The sequence below is a fragment of the Brachyhypopomus gauderio genome, chromosome 6 (assembly GCF_052324685.1).
Source record: "Brachyhypopomus gauderio isolate BG-103 chromosome 6, BGAUD_0.2, whole genome shotgun sequence".
Lineage (NCBI taxonomy): Eukaryota > Metazoa > Chordata > Actinopteri > Gymnotiformes > Hypopomidae > Brachyhypopomus > Brachyhypopomus gauderio.
The window spans coordinates 29,526,991-29,542,339 of NC_135216.1; the positions used below are offsets into that span (position 1 = coordinate 29,526,991).

The following is a 15,349-nucleotide window of genomic DNA, read 5'->3' on the forward strand; positions in this document are numbered from 1 at the left end:
TTACATTTTTAAACAAGCAAATTTCATGTAGAATCATTTACATGTTTACAGAACAATAAATATAAGAAACGAATAGGAACTCAAATGGAAATTTCAAATAAAAATGTATAAATCAAATAGAACTGCTAGATGAAATCTTATTTGATTTTCTAATATTTATGTGATAATAATATGACATCCAACCTGATTTGTATAGAATATCAATAGCATTCCTAGAGGATTCATTCCAATATATGACAGAAATTCAATTCCTATACAGTATGATTTTTTTCTACTGTAGGAATCTGCCCAGGAATGCAATGTCATCGCGACGCGTTGCAGAGCGAGGGGGCAGACACAAACGCTGAGGAGAGCGAGATTTGATAAAGGGAGTTCTGAGCTCATAGTCGTACAGGCAGGCGTGGGTCATATCTGAAGGGCAGTCAGAACATGGAAGATATTTGGGCAGAACTCGGAACGACTAGGAATCACAAACGAAAACGAGAACAAAACCAATAACAAGAGAACCAAAATGCAGAAGGCGGCAGAGCAGGAAAACAGGGAACTACTCACGGAGCACCAAGCACAGGGTAACACGGGAATACAGCAACGAATACAACAGCACAGGGTAACACGGGAATACAGCAACGAATACAACAGCACAGGGTAACACGGGAATACAGCAACGAATACAACAGCACAGGGTAACACGGGAATACAGCAACGAATACAACAGCACAGGGTAACACGGGAATACAGCAACGAATACAACAGCACAGGGTAACACGGGAATACAGCAACGAATACAACAGCACAGGGTAACACGGGAATACAGCAACGAATACAACAGCACAGGGTAACATGGGAATACAGCAACGAATACAACAGCACAGGGTAACACGGGAATACAGCAACGAATACAACAGCACAGGGTAACAGCACAGGAACACAATTACCGACACCAGACTAGGGAAACGCAGGGACTATGAATACACAGAACTAATAGGAACTAACTAGACACAGGTGGGAACACTGACAACAGGGGGTGACAGACAGAGGGAAACCATGGAAACAGGGCGGGATAAACAGACACTGAAAACACAGACACGTGGAACAGGGGACCGGAGTGAGAGCTAGAAGAGGGGGGCGGAGCCCTACGTGACAGTCATATTTTGTGAACAAGGAAGTACTACTACAGGGACGCTGTTGTCGGTAAATGAGAACGTGAGGAACCCTCTACCTTACAGGAAGTTTTGTCCTGAGGCTGTTATACCAAACTACACCCTGCTCCTTCTCATCATTACTGTGCTTTACAGGTTTTCTTCTGTGGTAAAACCACAGGTGTTCCTCTGTGGCCCACCTGAAATTAGTTTAGTGTTCTACAGATTAAGACAATTTACTCATGGCTTAGCTGTTTCAAATCAGTGCCCATTATTACTAACACAAGAAATGATGAATCATCCCCTTTCTATCCAGCTTCCACTAGATGGCTTTACATTGGAACATATAAATGTTGTTGGTCAATATGTAAATGTGCCATATTTTAACACCGCAATCGAAATTTGTCCTCCGATTTTTACCCATATGTGCAGTTAACACACACACACACACACACACACACACACACACACACACACACACACACACACACACACACACACACCAGTGATTACTAGGTGGCTGTGGTGCACACGTGCCCAGAGCGGTGGGCAGCCCTAGCCCAGCGCCCAGGGAGCAGTTGGGGTTAGGTGCCTTGCTCAAGGGCACCTTAGTCATGGCCTCAGGTCAAGGAATCGAACCCATGATCCTCCGGTCGCAAGACCAGCTCCCTACCCCCAGGCCATGACAGCCCTGCCCCATATCATCATTTTCTATCATCATTTAGATGGACACAACCCAGAACACATAATCCACTGTGGACCCCTGCTTCTATTCCTGTAGACTTGTGTGTCATCCTGTCAGGCTGTACCAGTCTGGATCTTTAATTCAAACATTTCCCAGTGGTACTGACCTTGAGCCTGAGGTTTTACAGCAGGATGGTGAGCAGTGTAATGTGAATTTATATCGTCTTCAGGATGTTAAACATCCTCTGTTAGGTGGGTTTTGAGTAAATTACTCAATTTAGGGACTGTTCAACAGGGGATCATATGTTCAATAGGGGATCATATGTCCACTTGGTCATATCTAGTGTACAGTAAGTAAACCATGTATTAATGAGATGTCATTGGGACTTGGGCTAATGTTAATATTCTCGGGGGGAGCTGGTAGGAGACCCATGATGTTGTGAATTGTATCTGCATGTCTTGTTCATATTTTAGACGTCATGAAGACCGACAGGTGGTGGTCCAGTGGACTGAAGGTGTGTTTTTGGGACACACACAGCATGAACACATTCACGAACATGCTTGCGTGCTACTGTGGAATCAGGAAAAGCTGAAATGGAAACTGCAGTCTCACGGTGGGGAATTCCATTAGAGCGGTCTTACTGGACATGGCATCCACTTGCTCGTGTGCGGGAGTCTTTGAAAAGCAATGACATTCCTACCATCTAGTTCTCATTGAAAACATAATTCAGAACATAACACAGCTCAGTGAAGTGCAGTGTGTCTGCATGTTTTTCAGGGTGGATTACAGTCACGTCCAACACGAACCCAACGTTTAATTTCTGAAAATAAACTCTTGTGCTACTTGTTTTTAGTTCAGAGAAATGAAGCTTAAATAAATAAAGCTGCTCTGCTTTTCAGTCAAGTGTGTTTTCTGCTGTTCATAATATACTGCAGATCATTATTTTTTATTACATTGTCTATGTGTATTGCCATTGTATTTCATGTTTCTTCATTCACATGACTGGTTGAAGATATGGAATATGTGGTATGGAATCTGCTCCAGATGAACCCTTTCTTAATGGAATGTAGCTTGTACCCAAACCTTTTGAGTCCGTTTGCATGTGTTACATTGGTGGTGTGGACTGAGAGAGACCCTGGAGGCTCTGACTTCATAGGAAAGATGTTCTTTGCTCCATCATGTCCTCCACTCCTCACTCCTCCTCACTAACCTGTGTTTGTAGTCCTTCTATTTCAGGGACTGCAGAATGCTGACACTGCAGAGAGGAGATGGAAGAGACGTCGCCTAGGTTCAGACCTCCGCTCATATCAGTCTCTCCTTTCAAAGTTCTCACTGGAAGTCACATCAGCAAAGTCAGCCTACTACAGAAAGAAATTTGAATCATCTGCATGTAACCCACACAAGCTATTCAGTATTTTTTCTTCTCTCCTTAACCCTCCCTCACCCCCTCCTCCATCCTCTCTCACTCCTTAACCCTCCCTCACCCCCTCCTCCATCCTCTCTCACTCCTTAACCCTCCCTCACCCCCTCCTCCATCCTCTCTCACTCCTTAACCCTCCCTCACCCCCTCCTCCATCCTCTCTCACTCCTTAACCCTCCCTCACCCCTCCTCCATCCTCTCTCACTCCTTAACCCTCCCTCACCCCTCCTCCATCCTCTCTCACTCCTTAACCCTCCCTCACCCCCTCCTCCATCCTCTCTCACTCCTTAACCCTCCCTCACCCCCTCCTCCATCCTCTCTCTCTCCTTAACCCTCCCTCACCCCCTCCTCCATCCTCTCTCTCTCCTTAACCCTCCCTCACCCCCTCCTCCATCCTCTCTCACTCCTTAACCCTCCCTCACCCCCTCCTCCATCCTCTCTCACTCCTTAGCCCTCCCTCACCTCCTCCTCCATCCTCTCTCAATCCTGAGGATTTTGTCATCTTCCTTGAAGAGAAGATTGCAGCAGTCCGTCAGTCCTTCTCCCCAGCTCCCAACCTTCCTACTAGTACCCCTAACCCAACACTCAACTCCTTGGCTTCTTTCTCCCCTCTCTCCTCAGACAAGATACATCAACTTCTGACTTCTAGCAATTATACTACATGCCCACTGGATCCAATTCCTTCCACTCTTTTCCAGAATATGTCAAGAGAACTCCTTCTGTTCATCTCGGCAATCATCAACAACTCCTTAGTTTCGGGTCATGTACCTACCGTGTTCAAGATGGCAAGGGTGGTACCAATCCTGAAAAAAGCAACACTTGACACCTCTGACATGAATAACTACAGACCGGTATCACTTCTTTCTTTTCTATCAAAAACTCTGGAGCGAGCAGTCTATGACCAATTATCTCTCTTCCTCACCCAGAACCAACTCCATGATCCTAATCAGTCTGGCTTCAAACGGGCACACTCAACAGAAACTGCCCTCAAAGCAGTGACCGAGAAGCTCCATGCTGCCAAAGCTAACAAGCTATCATCAGTATTAATTCTTCTAGATCTTTCTGCAGCCTTTGACACTGTCAACCACAACATCCTCCTCTCTGTTCTTTCTAGCCTAGGTGTGACTGGCTCTGCTTGGAAATGGCTCCAGTCATATCTTGAAGACCGTTCCTATCAGGTAACATGGAGAGGATCTACATCCAATCCATGTAAACTTTCCACTGGTGTCCCCCAAGGCTCGGTCCTAGGCCCTCTTCTCTTCTCTTTATATACTCATTGACATTATTTTGTCTCATGGTTTCTATTATCATTGCTATGCTGATGACACCCAGCTAATTCTTTCCTTCCCTCATTCTGACACCCAGGTCTCTAGGCGTATCTTGGCATGCTTGGCAGATATTGCTTCATGGATGACTACTCACCACTTGAAGCTCAACCCTAGCAAAACTGAGCTTTTGTACATTCCAGGAACCCCAAACCCACACAAAGACCTCACAGTTTCCTTTGAGAACATCTTGTTAACACCATCAGAAACTGCTCGAAGCCTGGGTGTAACGTTGGACAACGAGTTGTCCTTCTCAACACGTTTCAAAGCTGACCAGATCCTGCAGATTTCTCCTCTGCAACATACGGAGAATACGACCCTTCCTTTCACAGGAAGCTACTCAAGTGCTTGTGCAGTCTCTAGTAATCTTTAAGCTGGACTACTGCAATTCCCTACTTGCAGGTCTTCCTCTACGGGTCATCAGACCTCTACAACTAATTCAGAATGCTGCAGCATGACTGGTCTTCAATCTACCCAAGTTCTCACATGTGACTCCTCTACTACGCTCTCTTCACTGGCTTCCAGTAGTGGCACGCATCAGATATAAAACCTTGATGCTTGCTTACAAAGCCAAAAATGGACTGGCCCCTCCCTACATGATGTCCATGGTAAAAAGCAGATCTGTACAGTGAACACTTAGAACCTCAAGCTTGGCTCGACTTGAAACTCCATGCTTAAAGTCTCATGGAAGACAAAGCTCCAGACTATTCTCAGTCCTGGCTCCAAGATGGTGGAACGATCTTCCATTAGCTGCTAGGACTGCAGAGTCTATTGCTATCTTCAAGCGTAGATTGAAGACTCACCTGTTTGTTGAGTTCTTACCAGAGCACTAATTCAGCTGATACCACTTGCCGTTGTTCTTAAATTGTATGTCTGTTTATGTCTGTACTATTTCCTAGGATGTATTCTGTGATCAGAAGCAAAGCACCTTGTAAGTCGCTCTGGATAAGAGCGTCTGCTAAATGCCGTAAATGTAAATGTATTTCAAGGTCTATGACAGCTTAATATGATCATACAGGTTTGCAACTATATAAATATATATATATATATTTAAACTCTAATGTATATATAAATAAATATATTTAAATGTGCACAAGGATCCCTGGTATGTATTTGTAGTACAGGTATGTTTGGTCTCTGGTACGGGTGTGTTGGGTCTCTGGTACGGGTGTGTTGGGTCTCTGGTATGGGTGTGGTGGGTCTCTGTTATGGGTGTGTTGGGTCTCTGTTATGGGTGTTTTGGGTCTCTGGTACAGGTATGTTGGGTCTCTGTTATGGGTGTGTTGGGTCACTGGTACAGGTGTGTTGGGTCTCTGGTTCAGGTGTGTTGGGTCTCTGTTATGGGTATGTTTGGTCTCTGGTACGGGTGTGTTGGGTCTCTGGTTCAGGTGTGTTGGGTCTCTGTTATGGGTGTGTTGGGTCTCTGGTACGGGTGTGTTGGGTCTCTGGTACGGGTATGTTGGGTCTCTGGTACGGGTGTGTTGGGTCACTGGTACGGGTGTGTTGGGTCACTGGTACGGGTGTGTTGGGTCTCTGGTACAGGTATGTTTGGTCTCTGGTACAGGTGTGTTGGGTCTCTGGTACGGGTGTGTTGGGTCTCTGGTTCGGGTGTGTTGGGTCTCTGGTACGGGTGTGTTGGGTCTCTGGTACAGGTGTGTTGGGTCTCTGGTACGGGTGTGTTGGGTCTCTGTTATGGGTATGTTGGGTCACTGGTACAGGTGTGTTGGGTCTCTGGTTCAGGTGTGTTGGGTCTCTGGTACGGGTGTGTTGGGTCTCTGGTACAGGTATGTTTGGTCTCTGGTACAGGTGTGTTGGGTCTCTGGTACGGGTGTGTTGGGTCTCTGGTACGGGTGTGTTGGGTCTCTGGTATGGGTGTGGTGGGTCTCTGTTATGGGTGTGTTGGGTCTCTGTTATGGGTGTTTTGGGTCTCTGGTACAGGTATGTTGGGTCTCTGTTATGGGTGTGTTGGGTCACTGGTACAGGTGTGTTGGGTCTCTGGTTCAGGTGTGTTGGGTCTCTGTTATGGGTGTGTTTGGTCTCTGGTACGGGTGTGTTGGGTCTCTGGTTCAGGTGTGTTGGGTCTCTGTTATGGGTGTGTTGGGTCTCTGGTACGGGTGTGTTGGGTCTCTGGTACGGGTATGTTGGGTCTCTGGTACGGGTGTGTTGGGTCACTGGTACGGGTGTGTTGGGTCACTGGTACGGGTGTGTTGGGTCTCTGGTACAGGTATGTTTGGTCTCTGGTACAGGTGTGTTGGGTCTCTGGTACGGGTGTGTTGGGTCTCTGGTTCGGGTGTGTTGGGTCTCTGGTACGGGTGTGTTGGGTCTCTGGTACAGGTGTGTTGGGTCTCTGGTACGGGTGTGTTGGGTCTCTGTTATGGGTATGTTGGGTCACTGGTACAGGTGTGTTGGGTCTCTGGTTCAGGTGTGTTGGGTCTCTGGTACGGGTGTGTTGGGTCTCTGGTACAGGTATGTTTGGTCTCTGGTACAGGTGTGTTGGGTCTCTGGTACGGGTGTGTTGGGTCTCTGGTACGGGTGTGTTGGTTCTCTGGTACGGGTATGTTGGGTCTCTGGTACAGGTATGTTTGGTCTCTGGTACAGGTGTGTTGGGTCTCTGGTACGGGTGTGTTGGGTCTCTGGTTCGGGTGTGTTGGGTCTCTGGTACGGGTGTGTTGGGTCTCTGGTACAGGTGTGTTGGGTCTCTGGTACGGGTGTGTTGGGTCTCTGTTATGGGTATGTTGGGTCACTGGTACAGGTGTGTTGGGTCTCTGGTTCAGGTGTGTTGGGTCTCTGGTACGGGTGTGTTGGGTCTCTGGTACAGGTATGTTTGGTCTCTGGTACAGGTGTGTTGGGTCTCTGGTACGGGTGTGTTGGGTCTCTGGTACGGGTGTGTTGGTTCTCTGGTACGGGTATGTTGGGTCTCTGGTACGGGTGTGTTGGGTCTCTGGTACGGGTGTGTTGGACCTCTGGTACGGGTGTGTTGGACCTCTGGTACGGGTGTGTTGGGTCTCTGGTACAGGTGTGTTGGGTCTCTGGTACAGGTGTGTTGGGTCTCTGGTACGGGTGTTTTGGGTCTCTGGTACGGGTGTTTTGGGTCTCTGGTACGGGTGTGTTGGATCTCTGGTACAGGTATGTTGGGTCTCTGGTACGGGTGTGTTGGGTCTCTGGTACGGGTGTGTTGGGTCTCTGGTACGGGTGTGTTGGGTCTCTGGTACAGGTATGTTGGGTCTCTGGTATGGGTGTGTTGGGTCTCTGGTACAGGTATGTTGGGTCTCTGGTACAGGTGTGTTGGGTCACTGGTACGGGTGTTTTGGGTCTCTGGTACGGGTGTGTTGGGTCTCTGGTACGGGTGTGTTGGGTCTCTGGTACGGGTGTGTTGGACCTCTGGTACGGGTGTGTTGGGTCTCTGGTACAGGTGTGTTGGGTCTCTGGTACGGGTGTTTTGGGTCTCTGGTACGGGTGTTTTGGGTCTCTGGTACGGGTGTGTTGGATCTCTGGTACAGGTATGTTGGGTCTCTGGTACGGGTGTGTTGGGTCTCTGGTACGGGTGTGTTGGGTCTCTGGTACGGGTGTGTTGGGTCTCTGGTACAGGTATGTTGGGTCTCTGGTATGGGTGTGTTGGGTCTCTGGTACAGGTATGTTGGGTCTCTGGTACAGGTGTGTTGGGTCACTGGTACAGGTGTGTTGGGTCTCTGGTATGGGTGTGTTGGGTCTCTGGTATGGGTGTGTTGGGTCTCTGGTACAGGTATGTTGGGTCTCTGGTACAGGTGTGTTGGGTCACTGGTACGGGTGTGCGTGGGGAGAGGAACATTGTGGAATCTTGCCAAGGCATACAGATGACCTTAAATAAAAGTAATTCAAATGCAAACATTGAAATATCCTGTGTCTAATCTGATCCTGCCTTAATTAAACCTCTTAAACACTTATTTCATGTCTTCAAAACAAAGCTTGATCACGCCTTCCTCAAAAGAACTCCTGCCCTACATGCTGTCACACAGCTACATTCTTCTCTGTTAGCACCTGACGTTATTCTAGGTATTTGTTGTGCTCTTCCCCTCTGCCTACGACACTCTGCCAACCACAGAACCAGGACTCTGATTCAGACTACATTAAACTGATCTCAGAGTGGGGCTCTCTCGGTGTAGACTGCAGGAACATGGCAGAAACCAGTTTTTTGGTAGATCAGGACCAGTTCAAATGCCCATTCTGTGAGGATCTACTGAAGGATCCAGTGGCTATTCCCTGTGGACACAGTTTCTGTATGGGCTGCATTATTGACTGCTGGGATCAGGATGATCAGAGGGGAATTTACAGCTGTCCTCAGTGCAGAGAGACTTTCACTCCAAGACCTGTTCTATGTAGAAACAACTTGCTGGCTAACGTGCTAGAGAAAATCCAAGCTGAGCTGAAGAAGAAGACATATCTCCAGTCTGAAGTGAAGAAGACATATCTCCAGTCTGAAGTGAAGACATATCTCCAGTCTGAAGTGAAGAAGACAGATCTCCAGTCTGCTCCTCATGTTCTCTGTTCCACTGGACCTGGAGATGTGGAGTGTGATTTCTGCACTGGGAGAAAACACAAAGCCATCAAGTCCTGTCTGATGTGTCAGGCCTCCTTCTGTGAAACTCATCTCCAACCTCACTATGAAGTTCCTGGATTGAAAAGACACACACTGGTCAAAGTCTCCTCACAGATACAACAGAAGTTCTGCTCACAGCATGATGAAGTGAAGAAGATCTACTGTCGTACTGACCAAAGCTTCATCTGCTTTATGTGCACGATGGAGGACCACAAAGGTCACGATGCAGTGGCAGCTGCTACAGAAAGAGCCCAGAAACAGGTGAGAACAAGAAACCTGTGACATTCAGTTCATACTTAATACACATCTGATCTGGAAACAGATACATTCATCAATAATAAATGCATATCTGATCTAGAAACAGTTACATTAATCAATAATAAATGCATATCTGATCTAGAAGCAGTTACATTAATCAATAATAAATGCATGTCTGATCTGGAAACAGTTACATTAATCAATAATAAATGCATTTCTGATCTAGAAACAGTTACATTAATCCAGAAGTGCCCAAAACTTTGGCTATCTGGCTACTGGGCCAGATGTGGTGAAAATGTGTGGGAGGGACTATTCTGCCTGGCATTCATTAAATGAACTAATTTATGAAATAAAGTGTTGGGGTGGGGTTGTGTTTGTGTATGATTTTTGGGGTGGGGTACATTTGAACACAGTCTGTATTTGTCCCCCGGGACGGACTTTGCACATGCCTGTCTTAATCAGTTTTTGTAATCTTGAAAAAAAAAACAAATAATAAATGGGGCTAATTTTCAAATTAAAAATAAATCATGACGGTAATGAGTATGATATTATTTGTATTTTAAAATATATTCATTCTGTAGTTGATACTCAATGTTAACTGACTAGTCATACCAGTCTGCCTAGATGACACCCATCAAACACCCATCAAAGAACATTTTATGGACAGCAGAGTGCACAATGTTTTTGCTACTATTTAGCATCCATTCATAATCACACCTCTTAGCTATAACTCCCTAGTTATAGTCACTAATGTAATGCATTTGTCCACAGAGAGGATTAAAGGAGGAGCAGAGAAAACTCCAGCAGAGAATCCAGGAGAAAGAGAAGAAGGTCCAGGAGCTGCAGCAGGCTGTGGACACTCTGAAGGTGAGAACTGAGCAGAGAACTTCTGGAGCAGCTACTTCAGAGCTCAGACAGACCTCTCCTCCATCAGCTAGTGAGGAGACCAGTGTAGGACCTCTCCTCCATCAGCTAGTGAGGAGACCAGTGTAGGACCTCTCCTCCATCAGCTAGTGAGGAGTCCAATGTAGGACCTCTCCTCCATCAGCTAGTGAGGAGACCAGTGTAGGACCTCTTCTCCATCAGCTAGTGAGGAGTCCAGTGTAGGACCTCTCCTCCATCAGCTAGTGAGGAGTCCAGTGTAGGACCTCTCCTCCATCAGCTAGTGAGGAGACCAGTGTAGGACCTCTCCTCCATCAGCTAGTGAGGAGACCAGTGTAGGACCTCTCCTCCATCAGCTAGTGAGGAGACCAGTGTAGGACCTCTCCTCCATCAGCTAGTGAGGAGACCAGTGTAGGACCTCTCCTCCATCAGCTAGTGAGGAGACCAGTGTAGGACCTCTCCTCCATCAGCTAGTGAGGAGACCAGTGTAGGACCTCTCCTCCATCAGCTAGTGAGGAGACCAGTGTAGGACCTCTCCTCCATCAGCTAGTGAGGAGACCAGTGTAGGACCTCTCCTCTATCAGCTAGTGAGGAGACCAGTGTAGGACCTCTCCTCCATCAGCTAGTGAGGAGACCAGTGTAGGACCTCTCCTCCATCAGCTAGTGAGGAGACCAGTGTAGGACCTCTCCTCCATCAGCTAGTGAGGAGACCAGTGTAGGACCTCTCCTCCATCATGCAGCTAGAGAGGAGACCAGTGTTGTTTGGGATCCTACACAACCACAGTGGGCTCTAAAAGTCATCCAGAGTCACAGTGGGAGAGTGAATGATAGTTCAGCTTTAAATGAACCTCCATCTTGTCTGTGTCTCCTAACAGTGTTCTGCACAGACAGCAGTGGAGGACAGTGAGAAGATCTTTACTGAACTGATCTGCTCCATAGAGAAAAAGCGCTGTGAGGTGAGAGAACTGATCAGAGCTCAGGAGAAGGCTGAACTGAGTCCAGCTGAAGGACTCCTGGATCAACTGGATCAGGAGATCACTGATCTTAAGAGGAGAAACTCTGAGCTGGAGCAGCTCTCCCACACAGAAGATCACATCCATTTCCTCCAGGTAACAAACACTCAGATACAGAGGAACCTGCTCCTCATGAAGTTTCTATAAACACTCAGATACAGAGGAACCTGCTCCTCAAAGTTTGTTAATGCCTCTTCACAGAAGCTTAACTTTTCTACTGTATTGGCCTAATTTGGTGTGAGATCATGTATTATTCCTGAACGTCTTCATACTTCTCCACTATGTTTTTCTCTTTGTAGAGTTTCCAGTCTCTCTCTGTCTCTACTGGATCTAATGAATCACACAGCATACCTGTTATTCAGCATCTCTCATTTGATGGAGTGAAGAAATCCCTCTTTGATCTAAGAGAGCGACTAGAGGAATTTTGGAAGGAGCAATTCAACAAAATCCCCCCACAAAGAGTGAAGAGCTGTCCTCCAGTCAACCCCCCACAAAGAGTGAAGAGCTGTCCTCCTGTCAAACATAATCATGGTAACTTTTACTTCCATAGTCAGATCAACACTTGCCAGTTTTGGGTTGTTCTGATATGGCAACCAAACCTACGTACACAAAACCATAGTTTAACTCCAGTAGGTTTTAGGCTCTCATTCTATCTAAAAATACCGAGACAGAAGTAGAGCGTTCGTGGGTATAATGATTTGATCAGTTTGCTATTAACAGAAATATTAGAGAATGTTTTCTTCATAAACACATAATCAATTCAATCAATTATAATAATAAACACATTATTATAATACATAATCACTAATCAATAAGCACTATTCCACAGTGAGATAATTTTCTATATTTCTGGATGGAGCGTTTAGGTCTCATTCACTGTGTTGAACATTTTGATTCTGTTTCTCCACAGTTGCAGCAGTTCAGATTTTACTCTCAGAGCCGAACACCAGGGGACATTTCCTGAAATGTAACATTCACACACACACACACACACACACACACACACACACACACACACACACACACACACACACACACACACACACACACAAACACAGCTGCACACACAAACACATATACACACACACACATATGCACAAACACAGCTGCACACACAAACACATATGCACAAACACAACCTGCACACACACACACACACATATGCACACACAAACACATACACACAAACGCACACACATATGCATACACGCGCGTGCGCGCACACACACACGTTGTGTTAGTTGTATTGCTTGTGTGTACTGTTCATTTTAATATGAACATGCCTGTGCTATCTTTTAATTTGTGCAAATTAAAAAATTTGAATAATAAAAAAAGTTAAAAGTACATTTTAATTTGTTAGTAAAAACAGAATTTTATTGTTTCAGATTTCTGTCATCTGACTCTGGATCCCAACACAGCTCATCGTTGCCTCAGTCTGTCTGAGATGAACCGAGTGGTGAGATGGAGTGGGAAATTCCAGCCATACTGTGCTCACCCTGACAGGTTTGATGGTTGGGTTCAGGTATTGAGTAAAGAGACTGTGCGTGGACTCTGTTACTGGGAGGTGGAGTGGACCAGTAAGGGAGGAATGCACATAGCAGTCTCATATAAAGGGATCAGCAGGAAAGGAAATGGTCATGAATGTGGGTTTGGACTCAACCCTCAGTCCTGGAGTCTACGGTGTTCTTCTTCTCTCTCTTTCTGGCACAACAACATTAAGACTGAGATCCCAGATCCACCATCTTCCAGAATAGGAGTGTATGTGGATCACAGTGCAGGAACTCTGTCCTTCTACAGAGTCTCTGACACAATGAGTCTCCTACACACAGTCCACACCACATTCACTCAGCCCCTCTACGCTGGGGTCTGTGTTTATGGATCAACTTTGAGGCTGTGTGATCCTAAATAAAAGTGCTTGTGATATATTAAGTATTATGAAATCAAGTACACTGTCATATTTTGGTTAACACTAAAATTACATGATTAGATTGGGACAATTGGGACAGAGGTGTTACATCAAGTATCACAAGTGATCTCACGTAGACGACTGATTTGTTACGTATTTGTTACTAGTTTGTGAAATTACAAATACTACTTTCATTTTACTTTAAAGAGCTTTCTTCACATGGGTATGAAGGAATACATATTTTGATATTTGTATAGTTAGATTGAATTTGTTTAATATTTTTCTATTATTCTATATTTTCTGTTACTTTTATTATAAAAGTTACTTGTTCTGAAATAACATTTTAATAAAATCTTATTTTGCTTTACTTTCTCATGTCACTTCTCCAAGCTCTTTAACCTGCATACCCTAGAGACCAGAGGAAGACTTTGTCATTTCTCTTCCTCTTTAAGTGATTTACTCAAAATATTTACAGGAAAACTCACATTGGATCTCAATGGTTGAAAGATTCAAGTTGGAAATCTTCCTGATATAAATTGCGTGCCTTGACTTAGACCAAAGCAGTTCATATGAACCAAAATCAGCAACCCAGTGAGGGCTGGATGCAAAATCACCCCTTTAAAATCAAAGTAAACATTTTACATCACAGGCTGATTCAATTTGCGTGAACTTAACCACAGCAACTCAATAGTTTGGATGGTCTTCACGTGTCTGCACGCACTCCCGAAAACATCTGGACATGCTACAGATGAGAAGGTGGATGCTGTCTTGGTTGTCTGGGAAACGTGAGGGACAGTTGATGGCATCAATGTCTTCATCATTCAGGAACTGCCTACACACTCTGGTCACAAGAGGGTGGGCACTGTCCTTCACCAGGAGGAACCCAGGAGGAACCCAGGTCCCTCTGCACCAACGTAAGGTGTGTCAGTGGCTCTGAGGATTTCATCCTGATACCTAACAGCTGGCAGGGTACCACTGACTATTATGTGGAGGTTTGTGCAGCCCCTCCAAGAATATGCCTATTTAGACCATCACTGACCCACTCCCAAGACAGACATGCTGGATGATGTTGCAGGCAGTTTAACAGTGTCTCCAGACTCGTTCATGTCTGTTACATGTGTGTGTAAACAGGTGACCTCCAGTAGGCTACCTGCCAATTCTGATGTCCACCTCTTTGCTCCATGACACAGACTTACTTAACCCCTTAACATTTTAAGACTTTTAAATGCTACTTCAAATGTAAATGAAGACAAGATTTGCTGTGTATATATAAAAAAATAATTACTTTGAATAATTCTTAGACATCGTGAACACGGCCACTGAGGAATAGATATTTTCATACTAATGTTTGACCACTCATTGTTTTGAGAGGCACAAGATTGTTGAATAAATCGGTGGGCAAGGAACTTACAAAATCTGACAAAAAAAAATCTCAATTCGTACGTACACTTACGTACAAAAACGACAGCACGACATCGTTAGCGATACAGATACATCTGATATTTTATGGTATCTCGCTGGTACAGCAGAGATCAGGTGCGTTACGTTATTGCAGTGTTTGAATGTAGCAACGGCAGTTAATGGATTTCTGACAGGATCTCAGGACATTTACACACGGGGTCAAACATGTCAGGATAGCGATGAAACAGCTTCACTGTTCCCGTCAACACATATTTCTATCCAGCCGGGCTAGGTTTGGCCAAGATTGAGTTAGGGCGTACTCACACTAGGCACGGTTTGCTGGTTCCGTGCTGGGGCCCGGTTATCGCCCCTCCCCACTCCCCCTCTGGCCTGCACTCACACTCGCTTCAGCAACCCGGCCCGAGCACGCTTACGTCATCACAATGCCGCTTTATTTGGAAAAAAAGCGCGCTCGCACAACACTATAGAGTTCACGATTCTCTTTTTATTGTATTTTTGGAGTTGTTTTGGGAGTGCAGAAACACGGTGCAAGCACAGATTTATCGATAATTTAACACAACGATTGTCTGCTAATCGCTTTGCCGCTATGACTGTTTAACATGAGCGTCGCATCACTGACGTCATGTTTGAGTTCCAGCGAAATGAACCAATCAGACGAGGCACCAAGCGGGCCCGGGCACGGATAGCGCTCACACTAGAAGCGAACCGTGCCCGAGTCCACAT

The 15,349-nt window shown here is 45.7% G+C and overlaps 2 protein-coding genes across 4 annotated transcripts in view; both read left to right on the plus strand.

The window, feature by feature from the left end:
* The window catches only part of LOC143517629 (tripartite motif-containing protein 16-like), a 7,681-nt gene extending 7,588 nt beyond the window's left edge, over window positions 1-93 (plus strand). For both annotated transcript variants that reach the window (XM_077010344.1, XM_077010343.1), the window contains one exon: window positions 1-93. This exon is cut by the window's left edge and continues 1,548 nt beyond it. The gene's annotated coding sequence lies outside the window, so the exon portion shown is untranslated.
* An 8,490-nt stretch (window positions 94-8,583) lies between these two features.
* LOC143517630 (tripartite motif-containing protein 16-like) lies at window positions 8,584-13,422 on the plus strand. Of its 2 annotated transcripts, XM_077010346.1 has the most exons (7): window positions 8,584-9,406; window positions 10,175-10,270; window positions 11,161-11,394; window positions 11,598-11,777; window positions 11,814-11,829; window positions 12,209-12,265; window positions 12,684-13,422. In XM_077010346.1, the coding sequence occupies exons 1-7, from the start codon at window positions 8,723-8,725 to the stop codon at window positions 13,205-13,207; spliced, it is 1,791 nt and encodes a 596-aa protein (XP_076866461.1). In that variant the 5' UTR covers window positions 8,584-8,722; the 3' UTR covers window positions 13,208-13,422. The 2 variants fall into 2 exon arrangements, with proteins under 2 accessions (XP_076866461.1, XP_076866460.1); XM_077010345.1 differs by having other exon boundaries at window positions 8,585-9,406; window positions 11,598-11,829.
* Window positions 13,423-15,349: the final 1,927 nt, after the last annotated feature.